The sequence below is a fragment of the Adelges cooleyi genome, unplaced genomic scaffold (assembly GCF_023614345.1).
Source record: "Adelges cooleyi isolate 19-005CV unplaced genomic scaffold, UGA_ACOO_1.1 ACOO_flye_CR_arks_rails_tigmint_CR_PRNA_21, whole genome shotgun sequence".
In the NCBI taxonomy this organism is placed as follows: Eukaryota; Metazoa; Arthropoda; class Insecta; order Hemiptera; family Adelgidae; genus Adelges; species Adelges cooleyi.
Window position 1 is genome coordinate 1426692 of NW_026095871.1, and position 18990 is coordinate 1445681.

Below are 18990 nucleotides of genomic sequence, written 5' to 3' on the forward strand. Positions count from 1 at the left end.
TAAAAAGAAAAGATAAAACATAAATTATATTTTAATTATACGAGTTTAAAAAAGTAAAATAAAATGTCTGACTAAAATCGTCGACTGGTTACATTTACCAAATTAATTAGATGGGTAAACACATTTTGCACACAAGTTGCAAACGCCATTGGTGCTGAACTGATCTGACCTATTGCTATACCGATACTCAACTGGAACCTACATGTTATGCTAAATGCAGGCTTGTTTTAATATTTAAATAATTATTCTAGAAACCATAAAATTATATACAAGCATTCTAGTTATAATGTAAAAAAACAGTTACCCAGCATTCAAAAATCAAGGGACAATGTAAAAAGAAATATCAAACCTCAAGTTTTTACTACTTAATTAATTTATTTTTTCTTTCTATAATGTTTCATTGTTTATTTTATTCCTCAACTAAATTTATTTTCGAATTAGTAATTCGATGAATAAACTTTTAGTTGAAAAACCGGGCCTAAATTAAAAATATTTTTTCCGTATTATCTATTTTTTCGTTTCTATTCTATTCTTGATGAATACTATTAAAAAAAATTTGGTATTTTTCATATAAGATCATCGCTTAGATAAGGAGTAAAGGTATCTATAACAAATTTGAACATATTTTTCGGTTAAAAAAAATATAACACTATTGTACAATATTAAAAACAACATATTATAGTTCGATCTGTAAACATTACCGGCAAACTGCTGTGTATATGAGTAAAATACCTTACACCTTAACTAACTGATAATCTAACATGAAAAAAACAAAATGTGTTTTCATAATTCCCATCAAGAGTAGAATAAAAAAAATAATACGGAATAAATATTTAAAATGTTTGATAAATAAATGAAAATATCATTCTATGTTTAATGTTTCATTTTTTAACCCAATGATAATAGGCCCTTTGGATCACTAAGCCCTAATTAATAGGGCATAGTGATGACAAGGAGGTCACAGGTTTTAAAGAATTATTACAACTGAAAGTGATAAAATCACTATCGAAAAAACGCTTCGATGCAAATCGGTAGTTAGTATTTTCAAACCAGTATAGTCCAAAACAAGCACAGTATACACCAACAGAATGAGGGGCAGTGTTTATAAATTAGCATCCAAGTGTTTATTAGAAAGGCATTTCATCGAACAGGACTAGTACAGTAGGGTGGGGGCATAATGGAATCAAAGCATAAAGGTGACGGAGAGATGACCGGTCTATAGAAATTATTTTTAATAAAAAGAATAAAAACGATTAAAAATGTTTTCTTTATTTTTGTATTTTAAGTGTAGTAAAGCACAAAAGTCGGAAAATGAATTTTAAAAGAACATATGCTATGACTCTATTACAATAACCTGGTTCGATCAGTAAACAATACCGACCAACTGTTGTATACATACATGTGTAATATCATGTTTTTCAAATCGCGTTACAACGATAATACTAAAATCTAAAGTATTTTTTTTTATACTTAAAATATTATTTGTATATATTAATAAAATTAAAATAGATTTTATTAGGAAAAAACAACACTTCAATTATATCACGATACTAGGAATGCTTCCGTATAAGCTCACTTTGTTCTTAGAAGTTTTTAATAAAAATTATTAAGGTTTCTTTAAAAATAATTCGGTTTTATACAAATTAAAATTGCGAGTCAAGCATTAATTTGTAGTTTATATGATTAAAATCGTATACCATATGTACATAAAAAAAAAACGAAATAAAAAAAACCGAATATTTTACTGTAAAGCAAGTATATCTTGCACATGAGTTTTCATAATTCCCATTAAGAATGTAATATAAACGAAAAAAAAAAGATAATACTGATAAAATGTTTAAAATTTAGAATATTTAAATAAAAATATTATTATATTATCTTAAATGTTAAAAAGGACACAATTCAAAAATAGTTAACCGAAACTGGTTATTGAGCAGACAACATTTTAGTACATTATTCTCAATTTAAAAAGTTTATAAAATGTATACGTTATTCAAAATTTGGTATCAAAAGTTGGGGTGGGGGGGGGGGTAAAAATATAAAAGTTCTGAAAATTTGAGATCACATTGTACAACAACAATATGAAAAATAAAAATGTAATTCCTATTGAATACTATGAATTATAACAAGTGGCACATGATAAAAAAATAACCACTCTGTATAATCATCATTAATCGCAAGGAGATTGTACATGCACAAATAATCACTACCTGGTAGTCTGCTGGCTTAAGCATGTTTCATGTTTTATAATTTTAACCGTTAGGCTTTAAGTAGACTGTAACTTTTCCTTTAATCTAATTTATGCGTAAAGACAAATACATTTACGTTATAGCGAATAAAATATTGCTAAATCAAATTTTTATTTGCTTTTGAAAGACATAACGAATTACTATCTGTTAATGTACAATATGATCGGTATATCTAATTTCTCAGCAGTCAAACTTTGATGGGGAAAACCATCTTATAAGGACTTGTTAATTTTGTTAGAAACTCTTTTGGCTCAACACCCCAACACTCTTATATTGTAATTTTTGTTACATTAACAATCAATCGGCTATAGCCCCTCCCCTCAATCACGTGTTTAATCTTGACGCAGGTCTCAGAAAGCTTTTTTAACCGTTTTGACATGACCTGAATTCACCTAGACACCTGATTTTACTCATTATTGGCCGGTAATGATTATACAGATAGTATCATAATTTTGTTTTCGATATTGCACAAGTATCGGAGTATTGGTTTTTTCTAATAAAATCTATATTAATTTAATTATACAATAATATTTTAAGTATAAAACAATATAATACCTAAGAATTGATAAATGGTATTATGCGACTTGCAAAACTTGAATTTACTCAAAAACACAACAGTTGGTCGGTAATGTTTACAGATCGAACAATAACATGTTGTTTTCATCATCGTAAAATGGTGTTATATATTTTAAACTCTTATTCCGTTTAAAAATTTAAAAATAAGGAATGGGTCTTGGTCGACTATCCCCGTTCTTTTCTTAAACGGTTTTATATAATTAAAATATATTCTCTGGTTAACGGTATTGTAAAAAAAGGAATATTATTTTTTAAATTTTTTATTCCAAAAATTATCTGAACTGGATACTATGTAAAATCAATGTGCACATATTTTTCAGTTAAAAAAAAATATAACACCAATGTACGATATTGAAAACAACATAATACGGTTCGATCTGTAAACATTACCGACCAACTGTTGTGTACCTACATGAGTAAAATCATGTTTTTAAAAACGCATTACAACATTTCTAAAATCTAAGGTATTATTGTTTTATATAAGATATTAAAATTATATTATACAAAATTAATATAGATTTTATTAGGAAAACACAATTACCTACTCCATACAATACTATATCTAAAGCAAAATTAAGATTCGATCTAAAATTTAGAATAATGTACTAAAAATGTTAACTGGTTGATAACCAGTTTTGGACAACTATTTTCAAGTTATAAGAGTTTAATACTTAGGATGGGATCCCCTCTTACTTCTCCAGTGTGGTTGGGAAATGCGCGCAGATAAAAATAATACTACACTCCCCGCCTTTCTTCCTTCCCTAAGCTTGAAACTTCAATAACTTCAAAAATAGTTAACCGAAAGTAAATAAATTGTATACATTATTCAAAATTTCATATAATATTGTTTGTTTTGGTATAACTTATGGCGATAATTTGATCGCTAATTAGTTAATATCATTTTAAGTACATAAGTTACTTAACATTAAGTATTGTGTTATATAAGAAGATTGTAATAATTTCACTATCAAAAATTTAGGTTTACCCTATTTGTTAAAAAAAAAAAAAACGCTAATCGTTTAATATATCATTTTGGTTTAACGCAAAAAAAATAAAAGGGCACAATTGTAGTTGAGGTTAGGTTAGTTGTGGTAGTGAAGTAGGTATATGTTCTCCAACGATTTATTGTGTTGTTTTTTTCACCGATTCAGATCATAGCATCGCAATGTTTGCTCTAACTTTGCTTAGTAAAAACGAATAACAAAATATGACCTAGATATCTTACGTGTCACCTGTGTACACGGGAAATCATGAAATACTATTACAAAAAATACTACTTTATTAAATTCTCAAAATGATAACAACAACATGCAACAATATTACATTTTTTAAAATAATCTTAAAATTTTAAAGATATATTTTAATGTTACACAATAGCATTAACATTTAAAATGATAATAAAATATATACGTTATTTAAAATTCAAAAGTTGCTATCGAAAAAACTAAGTTGGGAGGGTGGTAAAAATAAAAAAGTTCTGAAAAGTTGAGATCACATTGTATAACAACAATATTAAACAAAATATTTAATTCCTATTAAATTTTATGAGATATTATGTGGCCCATGATAAAAATAAATCTTCCGGTATAATCTTCATAAATGGCAAGAAGATTGTTGAACAGAAATAATTACTACTTAGGAGCCAGCAGGCTAAAGCATGTGCAATGTTTTAGAATTTTAGCCGTTAGGCTTTAAGTAGATAAAAACTTATTATTTAATCTAATTTATGCGTAAAGACAAGTAAATGTACGTTACAGCAAATAAAATATGACCATTCATACAATAGTATAATACATTCATATAATTCGATTTTTTAATATTATTTACAACGTCTAATAAAAGCGTTATTCAATTTAGTTAGGTGTTAAATACTTAAATTATTTGAATACAAACACAAATTTAGCACAATATGTGGACAATGGAGTAATTAATTAATTCTAGAGTAAATCACGAAGGCTTTTTTTAAAAATTAAATAAATAATTTACAAAATATACTAATCAACTATTCTAGAAACCATAAAATTAAGTACAAGCATTCTAGTTAAAATGTAAAAAAAACATTACACAATTTCTGGGACAATGTAAAAAGAAAAATTAAACCTCAAGTTTAGGTGTAAGGTATGCTTTATCTATGATAAATTTACTATTAAAAAAATATCACACCATTGTAGGATATTGAAAACAACATATTATAGTTCGATCTGTAAACATTACCGGCCAACTGTTGTGTATATGAGTAAAATCGTATAAAGCCTATACATAAAAAAAAAAACGAATATTTTACTTTAAAGCGTGTATACCTATACACCTTAAATAACCGATAAGCAAATATGAAAAAAACAAAATGGGTTTTCATAATTCCCTTCAAGAATAGAATATAAACGAAAAAAAAAATAATACGAAATAAAATTTTTTAATTTTTAATAAAATAAATGAAAATATTATTATATGCTTAATGTTCCATTTTTAACACAATGTTAATAGACCCTTTTGATCACTAAGCTAAATAGGGCATAGTGTTGACAAGGAGGTCACAGGTTTAAAAGAATTATAGAACAATATAGTTCTTTATTTTTCAGTATTGTTTTTGTACCATGATTCTTTTTAGACATCTGTTTCTTAGTATGTTATTTTTTTAAAACTCCAACATATTACCGTCTCTTCGGTTTTGTGAATCCGTGTTTCGAATGACACACTTCTAGATCTATTATGTATCCAAATGTTTATAAATATTTTCTGAGGAATAGGGAAAAACAAAAAACAACTTACAAAACATGCATTTTTTAGTATTTACACAACACTACAAAACCGAATATTTTACTTTAAAGCGTGTATACCTTACACCTTAAATAACCGATAAGCAAATATAAAAAAACAAATTGTGTTTTCATAATTCCTTTCAAGAATAGAATATATACGAAAAAAAAAATAATACGGAATAAAAATTTTTCATTTTTATTAAATAAATGAAAAGATTATTATATGTTTTATGTTTCATTTTTTAACACAATGTTAATAGACCCTTTTGATCACTAAGCCCTATTAAATAGCCCTAAAAAATGATAAAAACGAGTAAAAATATTTTCTTTATTTTGATATTTTAAGTGTAGTAAAGCACAAAAATCGGAAAATAAATTTTAAAAGAACATCTGCTGTGACCCTATTACAATAACCTGGTTTGATCAGTAAACAATACCGACCAACTATTGTATACATACATGTGTAATATCATGTTTTTCAAATCGCGTTATAACGATAATACTAAAATCTAAAGAACTTTTTTTTATTTATGAAATATGATTATATATTAATAAAATTAATATAGGTTTAATTAGGAAAAAACAATACTATATATTATTACAGTTTATTTTTATAAAACCTTAATAATTTTCATTAGAAACTCCTAAAACTGAAGTAAGAATATAAGGAAGCATTTCCAGTATCGTTATATAACTGGAGAATTGTTTTTTTCTAATAAAATCTATAATAATTTTATTATATAGTAATATTTTAGGTATAAAGCAATAATATCATAGTTTTTATAAAGGTTATAATGTGATTTGAAAAACATGATTTTACTCATATACACAACAATTGGTCGGCAATGTTTACAGATCGAACCATAATATGTTGTTTTTAATATCGTAAAACAGTTTTATATTACATTAACTGAAAAATTTGTGCTGCAAATTTATTAAAGATAAAATCTATTATAATGCATATAATATTAAAGGAATCAAGATTTGAGTCATCTAGTATAATATAATAAACTATTGTGGTTTGTTCTATAAAAGTCTTAATTGAAAACCTATACCCTTTTTCCGTTTAAAAATTTAAATAAAATATTTTTCAACTTTAATTGTATTTTTCAGTATTGTTTTTTGTACCATGGTTATTTTTAGACATCTATTTCTTAGTATGTTATTTTTTCAAACCTTCAATATATTACCATTTACCATCTATATATTTTTTGTAAATCCGTGTTTCGAATCCGTGTCAAAACAACACCTGCTGTGACCCTATTACAATAACCGGGTTCGATAGGTAAACAATACTATATGTCTTTGTGAATCTGTGTTTCGAATGACACACTGCTAGTTCGATTATGTATTCAAATGTTTGATGAATATTTTCTGAGGAATTTGTACAAACAAAATCAAACTAAACAAAACATGTATTTGTTATTATTAACAAAACACTAGGCAGCCAAGCCAATATAAGAAGAAAAAAATAGTAGGTATCTAATAGTATTCCAGTTACTTCCAAAGGCAAACGACAGTCATTTTTCATATATAGTAAAAATGCGTTTTTTGTACGTTGTATTGTTGCTCGTAGCAGTTCTAACAAAGTTCTCAGGTATTTAAATAAATTTAAATTTTGTAATTCCGTATAAATATAAACCACTTAAATATAACAAAATTATTTTGTTTTACAGTGGCACCTGGGTCTGGTAAGTTGTTTTCTTTGTTTACTAAAAAAAATCATACAAATCATTCTAAAGCGTTTACTGAGTAATTTAAAAGTATATTATTTTTAAAAGAACTATTAATAAGATATTAATTTTTTAAACCCAAAACAATGTTTGCAGCATTTATAATATGTGTTCGTACAAGTTATGTCTCATCATTACAGTTTACAAGGTCTCATCATAATTGGTCGGTAATGATCATACGGCTAGAACCAAAATTTTGATCCGATATTGTACAAGTGTACTCATAAATCGAATTTCATAGTTATAGAATTTTGTATGAATATCAACCACTTAAATATAACAAAATTCTTTTGTTTTTCAGAGTCAGATGGGTCTTGGGCAAAAGGAAGACGTAAGTTTTTTGTTTTACTAAAAGAATCATACAATTATTTTCAAAGCATACATTTGAGTAATTTTATAGAATATTATTTTTAAGCGAATTATCACTTAGGTATTTATAATTAGTATTTATAATATAAACAATAGTAATGCCTCGTCCTTAAGTATACAGTAGTCTGGTGAACAAAGTCGATTTAGTCATAATGATTTCCTTTATTTGCATATTTAAGATGACTTTTTAAGATCGCCAACAATAATACTTACTCAAATGCATTTTTCGTACATTATTGTGGTGCTAGTAGCATTGTTAACGCACTCGGGTGTATATAAAAAACAATATTTTTTTAAATTTTTTATTAATACTAGCCAATAAAATATAACAATTTCATTACTCACCACTACCTTTTTTTTTACAGCTGCTTATGAACTAAAAGAACCACCACCGGGTAAGTTATTTTCATTGTTTTACTAAAAAAAGCATACAAATCAGTTTTGAGTCGTTAGATACCAATAAAACTAGAGGAGTTTATATGAAGGTAGGTACAGGAGAAAAAACAGCAAATTTCCTTTACATACCAATATATAATCAAGTATTATATAATGGTTTGGTGAACAAAATCAATTGATAAATAGTCATTATAATAATTTCTTTTAGCTGCATATTTATGATCACTTTTGTTTCTAATCTAAAATAAAACATGTTTAAGTAATGTAATGTTTTAAAATGTTAAAAAAATATTTAAAACTTTTAAAAATATTGTATATTTTTGTTTATAGCCGTGCTTAAAAGTAAAGAACTGATTCGTTTTGTATCAAAACGAATTTTGTTACAAAAATTTTTTAAAATTGACTTCGCTGTTTTTTCCCTGTACCCTTCAAATAACAATGATTTTTGAAATTTTGTATAATTATTAGCAACCAAAATTATAAATATTTATATACGTTGCGGTAAAGAAGTCTTTTTCTTGGTTTTCTTAAACAAAGCATACAAATCTTTTAAAATATAAACTACAAATTATCAATTACACACATTTTTTGAACTTAAATAAATGTCTAATACTTGATTATATAATGGTTTGGTGAACAAAATCAATTGATAAATAGTCGTTATAATAATTTCTTTTAGCTGCATATTTATGGTCAGTTGTGTTTTTTTTTTAAATGTTGCGTGATGTTACTGCCTTTAAAATGTTGACAAGGAGATAACTAGTTTTGCACCCTTAGATACTAGTGATTATAAAATACAAATAATTAGAGTTTAAATAACAGTCATTTTTGGAATTTTGTATAAATATTAACCACAGAAATATAAGCATTTATAATTTCATTACTCAGTACTACTCATTTTTTTTCCAGATGCTGAAAGGGACCCAAGTGAGTTATTTTCATTGTTAAACACCAAAAATAAGTCTACGACGCTTTCCAAAGCATACACTGAGTAATTTGTACATATTTGGAATTTTGTATCAATATTAATCACCGAAATATAAGCACTTATAATTTCATTACTCAATACTATCCATTTTTTTCCAGCGGCTCAAGTGAAACCATGTAAGTTATTTTCATTAGTTAACACCAAAAATAAGTCTACAAAGCTTTCCAAAGCATACAATGAGTAATTTGTACATTTGGGAATTATGTTTAAATATTAACCAACTAAGTATTACAATATCCTTTTAGAGTATACAAGGTATTATTGGTCGGTAATGATCATACAGCTAAAAAACATAATTTTGTTTCCGAAATTATACAAGTGTACAAATAACTCGAATTTCATAGTTCTAGAATTTTTTATAAATATTAAACACCTAAGTATATCAAAATCCTTTTGATTTTCAGGGACAGATGGATCTTGGGGTGTTTTAAGACGTAAGTTATTTCCTTTGTTTTACTAAAAAAATCCCATAAATATTTCCAAAGCATACAATTGAGTAATTCTATACAATAATATTTTTGAACGAATTATCAATTAGGTGTATATTTTTAACCATAAAATACCGATAAAACTATTTACTACTTGAACAATATTAATGCTTCGTCCTTAAGTATACAGTAGTCTGGTAACACAAAGTCGATTAAGTCATTATAATTATTTTCTTTATTTACAAATTTAGAATCACTTTTATTTATTAACAAATGTTACGTTATGTGTACGAATTAACAGTTTCAACAGTTGGGTGTATATTAATAACAATAATTTTTTGAAATATATTGTCTAAAATGCGTTTTTGAAAAAAATGTTTCATAAATATTAACCACCAAAATATAACCATTAATAATTTGAATAACAACTACTAGCATTTTGTTTTACAGCTGCGTATCAACTACCAGAGTGTGAGTTATTTTCATTGTTTTAGTAAAAAAAGCCAAAAAAAGTCTTTCCAAAGCATACACTGAGTAATTTGAAAGAATATTATTTTTTAACGAACTATTAGTAAGGTACGAAGCCGGGTATACGAGCAGCTAGTATATATTTATATTTTTTTTTTCAATATTAGATCACAAAAAGTCATCCAAAATAGCACATCCACTACCAACTCCGGAACAAGGACAAGGTTAGAATATGTTATTAGACTTAGAGTTAACCTATACTTTTGACAAATTATGTTGACTTAAGCACATTAAGTTATTTTTACTGATTATAAATTATACAGTTTATCCTTGCCAACAAAACGAGAGTTAATAACTTACTAAAAATTTACCCTGTACACTGTAATGTACAACAGAATGATCCTAAGTAGATATTCATATATGTTTTTAAATTGCAGAATTTTTAAGAAGACAACAGTATTAGCAACACCAGCCGCGCAATTGCCGAACAGTCAGATTATGTATAAAGCATATTCTTAATTCTTTTAAAATTAGCGCTTCACGCAATATATGTACACTTTTATTAGAATAAAATAAAATCAAAAACTGTGTCTATGCAAATAATTAATAAATCATTCCACTATAAACAAAAAAAAAAAAGAGTATTAATTTTTTTTGTAATCAACACAACCTAACTTGACCATATTGCAAAATAAAAATTATTATTTAAGAAAAATAAATGATTTTTTGATCTTAAGAGGACGCGTCATACCCTTTGAAAATATTTGTAAAGATTTGTTTATGGAAAAGAGTGTAGTCCAAAGCGAAATGGTCATAGAAAACATATTTTTATATCGTTAAAAAGAAAAAACTTTAACTAAATTCGCTCGTTGGAGTTTTTGAGAAAACATAAATTCTTTTTTAATTACACGAGTTTAAAAAAGTAAAAAAAATGTCTAATAATATGCGTAGTTTTGTTTAGATGACATATTTTCTTTGAATTTAACTTTATTCGGACCCAACGCTGCTTATTGTGCTTACTGCACATATAAAGTACATCATGAACAAATTCCATTGCACGCATACGTCATGTATACAGTCTTTACCTTGAAAACTATTTACAAAATTGTCTGTGACAGCGTTTTCGACACAAATGATGTTTCCAATAATAAGAAAAAAATCTATTCAAAGCCTTGAAACGTCAACGTTCTTAACGGCGTGGCCAACCGAAATTTTCGGTGAAATTACATCAATAGATTGGTATATTACCGAGTCGTATATTTATAGGTAAAGTTTGCTAAATTACCACTTTACCTAAATCTAAATATTTAATTCGTTTGGCTACAGGTATCCAAGTTAATGGAAAATAAAACAGCCACCTTACAAAGTAATTGCAGAACGTCGACTGCTTACATTTACCAAATTAATTAGATTGGTAAAAACATTTTAAGTTGCAAACGCCATTGGTGCTGAATTGATCTGACCTATTGCTATACCTATACCCAACTGGCACCTACATGTTATGCTAACTGCAGGCTTTTTTTAATATGTAAATAATTATTCTAGAAACCATAAAATTAAGTACAAGCATTCTAGTTATAATGTAAAAAAAACAGTTACCCAGCATTCAAATGTAAAAAGAAATATCAAACCTCAAGTTTTTACTACTTAATTTATTTATTTTGTCTTTTTTATGTTTCATTGTATATTTTATTCAGATTTTATTCTTCAACTACATTTATTTGCAAAATAGTGATTCGATGAATAAGCTTTTAATTGAAAAACCGGGCCTAAATTAAAAATATTTTTTCCGGATTATCTATTTTTTTATTTATATTCTTTTACTGATGGGAATTATGAAAACCATTTTGTTTTTTATTAACACGCTTATATTAGCTTCACTTGTATGTATGTAATTTTGTAACGTACATGCGTGTATTCGTTGTTGTTTACCTGAAGTTTTCAAGTAATAGAGACACGTATGTACTAGAATTAAAAAACACGATTTTAAAGCACATCGAACTAAAAAAGTGGAAAATAAATACAGTTTAAAAAAACTAAAAAACACGCTTAAATAGTAAAAAAAATATATAGTTTAAAAAAACTAAAAAGTAGAAAATAATTTTCAATATAGAAATCAATTAATAAAAATTTTCAATATAGAAATCAATTAATAAAAAATAAATAGTATTATTGTGAAAAAAGCGTGGGGCGCTTTTCAAGAACTGATATATGTAGCACCCCACGCTTTTTTCACAATAATACTATGTATTTTTTATTAATTGATTTCTATACTGAAAATTTTTATTAATTGATTTCTATATTGGAAATCATTTTCTACTTTTTAGTTTTTTTACTATTTAAGCGTGTTTTTAGTTTTTTTAAATTATATTTTTTTTTTACTATTTATTTCATATTAAATTACCGCTTAGTTAAGGTGTAAAGTATTCTATATCTATCATAAATTTACTATTAAAAAAATATAACACCGTTGTACGATATTGAAAACAACATATTATGGTTCGATCTGTAAACATTACCCGCCAACTGTTGTGTATATCAGTAAAATCGTATATAGCATACAAATAAAAAAACCAAACCGATTATTTTACTTTAAAGCGTGTATACCTTACACATTAATCAACTGATAATCTAATATAAAAAAATCAAAATGTGTTTTCATAATTCCTATCAAGAATAGAACATAAACGAAAAAAAAAATAATACGTAATAAATATTTTTAATTTATAACAATCAAATTAGCATCAAAGCGTTTATGTAAATGGCATTTCATCCAAAAGGACTAGTACAGTAGGGTGAGGGCATAATGGAATCAAAGCATAGAGGGGACAGAGAGGTCACAGGATTATAGAAATTATTTTTAATAAAAATAATAAAAGCGAGTAAAAATGTTTTCTTTATTTTGGTTTTTGAAGTGTAGTAAAGCACCAAAGTCGGAAAATAAATTTTAAAAGAACATATGCTGTGACCCTACTACAATAACCTGGTTCGATCAGTAAAAAATACCGACCAATTGTTGTATACATACATGTGTAATATATCATGTTTTTCAAATCGCGTTATAACGATAATACTAAAATCTAAAGTATTTTTTTTTATACTTAAAATATTATTTGTATATGTTTATAAAATTAATATAGATTTTATTAGGAAAAAACTATACTCCAATTATTACGTTATATAACTGGAGAATTGTTTTTTCTAATAAAATCTATATTAATTTTATTATATAGTTTTATAAAGATTATAATGTGATTTGAAAAACATGATTTTACTAATATGCACAACAGTTGGTCGGCAATGTTTACAGATCGAACCATAATATGTTGTTTTCAATATCGTACAATAGTTTTATAATACATTAATTGAAAAATGTGTGCTGCAAATTTACTAAAGATAGAATGCATAATATATTTTAAAGGAATCAAGATTTGAGTCATCTCGTATAATATAATAAACTTTTGTAGTTTGTTCTTTTAAAGTCTTAATTAAAAACCTATACCCTTCCTCCGTTTAAAAATTTAAATAAAATATTTTTCAACTTCAATTCTACGGCTTACTAAGAATTATTGGACAAATAATAGAACAATATAGTTCTTTATTTTTCAGTATTATTTTTGTACCAAGATTCTTTTTAGACATCTGTTTCTTAGTATGTTTTTATTTCAAAACTACAACATATTACCATTTACCATCTGAATTTTTTTGTAAATCCAAGTTTCGAATGACGCACTTCTAGTTCGATTATGTTTTCAAATGTTGATGAATATTTTTAGTGCAATTTGTACAAACAAAAAACAACTTACAAAACATGTAGTTTTTAGTATTTTCAAAACACTACACAGCTAAAATAAGAAGAAAAAAATATTTTGTACCTAATAGTATTCCAGTTACATCCAAAGGCAAACGACAGTTATTTTTCATATAAAATAAAAATGCGTTTTTTGTACGTTGTATTGTTGCTCGTAGCAGTTTTAACGAAGTTCTCAGGTATTTCAATAAACTTAAATTTTAGGAATTTCATATAAATATTAACCACCTAAATATAACAAAATTGTTTTGTTTTATAGTGGCGCCTGGGTCTAAGTCTGAATATGAGTCTGAATCTGACTCTGATTCTCAATATGACACTGACCCTGAATATATGGCTGAATCTGAGGAAGAGAATAGATCCCCGAATAGAAAACGTAAGTTGTTTTCTTTGTTTACTAAAAAAAATATACAAATCATTCTAAAGCGTTAGCTGAGTAATTTAAAAATATATTGTTTTTGAAAGAACTATTAATAAGATACTTATCATACAGCTAGAACTATAATTTTGTTCCGATATTGTACAAGTGTACACATAACTCGAATTTCATAGTTCTAGAATTTTGTATAAATATTAACAACCTAAATATAACAAAATCCTTTTGTTTTTCAGCGGGAAATGGGTATTGGGCAAGTAGAAGACGTAAGTTTTTTTGCTTTACTAAAAAAATCATACAAATTTGTTCAAAGCATACACTTGAGTATATTTATAGAATATTATTTTTTCACTAATTATCAATTATGTACATATTTTTTAACCATAGATAACAGATTATAGTATTTATAATATGAACAATATTAATGCCTCGTCCTTAAGTATACAGTAGTCTGGTGAACAAAGTCGATTTAGTCATAATGATTTCCTTTATTTGCATATTTAAGATGACTTTTTAAGATCGCCAACAATAATACTTACTTACATTGTTGTGGTGCTAGTAGAATTGTTAACGCACTCGGGTGTATATAAATAACAATAATTTTTGATATTTTTTATAAATACTAGCCACCAAAATACAACAATTTCATTACTCACCATTAACTTTTTTTTTATAGCTGCGTATGAACTAAAAGAACTACCACAGAGTAAGTTATTTTCATTGTTTTACTAAAAAAAGCATACAAATCAGTTTTGAGTTGTTAGATACCAAACAAACTAGAGGAGTTTATATGAAGGGTACAAGGAAAAAAACAGAGAGTACAAGCAAATTTCCTTTATATACCATTATATAATAAAGTATTATATAATAGTTTGGTGAACAAAATCAATTGATAAATAGTCATTATAATAATTTCTTTTAGCTGCATATTTATGATCACTTTTGTTTATTTAAAAAATGTTGCGTGATGTTACTGCCTTAAAAAAGTTGACAAGGAGATAACTAGTTTTGCATCATTAGATACTAGTGATTATAAAATAAAAAATAATTAGAGTTTAAATAACAGTCATTTTTGGAATTTTGTATAAATATTAACCACAGAAATATAAGCATTTATAATTTCATTACTCAGTACTACTCATTTTTTTTTCCAGATGCTGTATGGGACCCAAGTGAGTTATTTTCATTGTTAAACACCAAAAATAAGTCTACGACGCTTTCCAAAGCATACACTGAGTAATTTGTACATATGTGGAATTTTCATAGTTCTAGAATATTTTTATAAACATTAACCACCTAAGTATATCAAAATCCTTTTGTTTTTCAGGGATAGATGAATCTCGGGGTGTTTTAAGAAGTAAGTTATTTCCTTTGTTTTACTAAAAAAATCCCATAAATATTTCCAAAGTATACAATTGAGTAATTTTATACAATATTATTTTCGAACAAATTTTCAATTAGGTGTATATTTTTAACCATAAAATACCGATTAAAGTATTTACTACATGAACAATATTAATGCTTCGTCCTTAAGTATACAGTAGTCTGGTAACACAAAGTCGATTAAGTCATTATAATGATTTTCTTTATTTACAAATTTAAGATCACTTTTATTTATTAACAAATGTTACGTGGTGTTAATGAATTTACAGTTTCAGCAATCGGGTGTATATTAATAACAATAATTTTTTGAAATATATTGTCTAAAATGCGTTTTTGAAAAACATTTTTCATAAATATTAACTACCAAAATATAACCATTTATAATTTAAAGACTAACTACTAATCTTTTGTTTTACAGCTGCGTATGGACACCCAGAGTGTGAGTTATTTTCATTGTTTTAGTAAAAAAAATCCAAAAAAATCTTTCCAAAGAATACACTGAGTAATTTGAAAGAATATTATTTTTTAACGAACTATTAGTAAGGTACGAAGCCGGGTACACGAGCAGCTAGTATATAAATTTTTTTTTTTTTTCAATATTAGATCACTTTAAGTCAACCAAAATAGCACGTCCACTACCAACTTTGGAAGAAGGACAAGGTTAGAATATGTTATTAGACTTAGAGTTAACCTATACTTTTGACAAATTATGTTGACTTATGCACATTAAGTTATTTTTACTGATTATAAACTATACAGTTTATCCTTGCCAACAAAACGAGAGTTAATAACTTACTAAAAATTTACCCTGTACACTGTAATGTACAACAGAATGATCCTAAGTAGATATTCATAAATATTTTTTTAATTGCAGAATTTTCAAGAAGAAAACAAAAATATGCAAATTTAATTTTTGGATTTTCGTATAAATATTATCCATCTAAATATAACAAAATTATTTTGTTTTTCAGTGGCACCTGTGTCTGATTCTGAATCTGATTCTGAATCTGTGTCTGAATATGAGCATGAGGTTAGCTATCCTGAATATGATTCTGTACCTGAGTATATGAGTAGGGAATATTTAAGAAGACAACAATATTAGCAACACCAGCCGCGCATTTGCCGAACAGTCAGATTATGTATAAAGCATAATCTTAATTCTTTTAAAAATAGCGCTTCACGCAATATATGTACACTTTTATTAGAATAAAATAAAATCAAAAACTGTGTCTATGCAAATAATTAATAAATCATTCAACTATAAACAATAAAAAAATAATATTTATTTTTTTGTAATTAACATAGCCTAGCCTTACCATATTGCAAAATAAAAATTATTTTTTAAGGAAAATAAATGATTTTTTGAGCTTAAGAGTAAGATTAATCGTAAAGATTTGTTTATGGAAAAGAGTGTAGTTCAAAGCGAAATGGTCATAGAAAACATATTTTGATATCGTTAAAAAGAAAAGAACTTTATCTAGATTCTCAGGCTGGATTTTTTGAGAAAACATAAATTATATTTAATTTAATTACACGAGTTTAAAAAAGTAAAATAAAATGTCTGACTAAAAACGTCGACTGGTTACATTTACCAAATTAACTAGATGGGTAAACACATTTTAAGTTGCAAACGCCATTGGTGCTGAACTGATCTGACCTATTGCTATACCTATACTCAACTGGAACCTACATGTTATGCTAAATGCAGGCTTTTTTTAATATTTAAATAATTGTTCTAGAAATCATAAAATTAAGTACAAGCATTCTAGTTATAATGTAAAAAAAAAACAGTTACCCAGCATTCAAGTTTTTACTACTTAATTTATTTATTTTTTCTTTCTATAATGTTTCATTGTTTATTTTATTCCTCAACTAAATTTATTTTCGAATTAGTAATTCGATGAATAAACTTTTAGTTGAAAAACCGGGCCTAAATTAAAAATATTTTTTCCGGATTATCTATTTTTTCGTTTCTATTCTATTCTTGATGAATACTATTAAAAAAATTTGGTGTTTTTCATATTAGATCATCGCTTAGTTAAGGAGTGAAGGTATCTATAATAAATTTGAACATATTTTTCAGTTAAAAAAAAATATAACACCATTGTACGATATTAAAAACAACATATTATAGTTCGATCTGTAAACTTTACCGGCAAACTGTTGTGTATATGAGTAAAATACCTTACACCTTAACTAACTGATAATCTAATATAAAAAAAAAATTAATCTAAAAATAACGTTTTTATGCGCCTTCAAAAGTGTAAAATAACCCTCCGGGGGTCTTGATAACCAAATAGGACAGGTGAACTAGAAAAACGCAAGGTGCATTTTTCTACTTAGATATTAAAACCTAAGCTTTCATGCTAATGTATTAAGTTGTCTCTCATAATGCTGTCTCTCTAACCGAACGGATCAGAAAGTGATAGTATTACTTTTTTTTGGGAATGAAATTTAATGGATTTCCGTGCCACTTGCCTTAAATTGAAAAGACTTAATTGCTATTCTCTCCAAAGTTTGTTTTATGTAGGTTGCTTCAATTTTTTTGTTAACTACCTACTTGTTTAACATTTAAAGTAATGTGGTGCTCAATTTTACATGACATGTCATTAAGCATTATTTTATTTAGAAGAAAAAAGATGATTGTGCATGAATTATGAGTTAAGGTAGTTATTAATGAGAAGAGAATGTTATTATATACTCAGACGTGTGAAGTAGTAAAAATGCGCCCCACATTTTTCTAGTTCATCTGTTCTATTTAGTTATCAAGACCCCCGGAGGGTTATATTATACTTTTGAAGGCGCATAAAAACGTTATTTTTAGATTAATTTTTTAATCTACTTTAGTTATTTTGTTCTTTTTTGTTTTCGTACGTTTGAATGTACAATGTTATTGCTGCATGGTCAGAAGGATTATCATAAGAATTAGTAATCAATTTAAAAGCTTATAATTTTAGATTTATTACTGTATAAATTATCATAAAAGTTGATATTAAGTTGTAATTGCTATATAAATTATCATAAAAGTTGAATAAAAGTTGTAAGAAAATGCAAAAAAGTATCATGATGGGAACGGGTTTGAATCTGGCACCGCTCATATCCGAGCACCGTTCACGCCCAAACGCACCGCGCATAATTTTTGGTGGCCGATGATAAATAAGTCGTTTTGAATTGCATAATTCCACCCGGAACGACGGACAAGAAATTGACCCCATTTTAACCCCCTTAGGGGTGGAATTTTCAACCTCTTGTGGATAAATAATGCATTGTCATCGAAATGTGAGCTACCCTGACAGTTTCAGCCGAATAGCTAATCGGGAAGTGCTCGAAATTTGAGTTGTAAGATTCCACCCGGAACGACAAACAAGATTGTGAGTTCATAAAAACGTTATAATTATAAAAACAAAATGTGTTTTCATAATTCCCATCAAAGATAGAATAAAAACGAAAAAAA

The 18990-nt window shown here is 26.5% G+C and overlaps 1 protein-coding gene and 1 long non-coding RNA gene across 11 annotated transcripts in view; both read left to right on the forward strand.

The window, feature by feature from the left end:
* Positions 1-18990, forward strand: part of LOC126834119 (uncharacterized) — a 49775-nt gene that overhangs the window by 11544 nt on the left and 19241 nt on the right. For 3 of the 10 annotated variants that reach the window (XM_050565823.1, XM_050565826.1, XM_050565832.1), the window contains exons 1-2: positions 7087-7181; positions 7261-7275. The exons of 2 other annotated variants lie outside the window; for them this stretch is intronic. In XM_050565823.1, the coding sequence (XP_050421780.1) occupies positions 7127-7181; positions 7261-7275 (70 nt within the window). In that variant the 5' untranslated portion in view covers positions 7087-7126. Of the gene's footprint in view, positions 1-7086; positions 7182-7260; positions 7276-7618; positions 7649-8051; positions 8082-8991; positions 9010-9168; positions 9187-9474; positions 9505-18990 lie in introns of those variants that run through there. 5 more of the 10 variants (XM_050565830.1, XM_050565829.1, XM_050565824.1 and 2 more) reach the window with 3 other exon arrangements.
* On the forward strand, positions 9949-10574 carry LOC126834123 (uncharacterized). Its single transcript, XR_007685040.1, has 3 exons — positions 9949-9969; positions 10134-10190; positions 10404-10574. It is a non-coding gene; the product is annotated as an uncharacterized LOC126834123 (long non-coding RNA).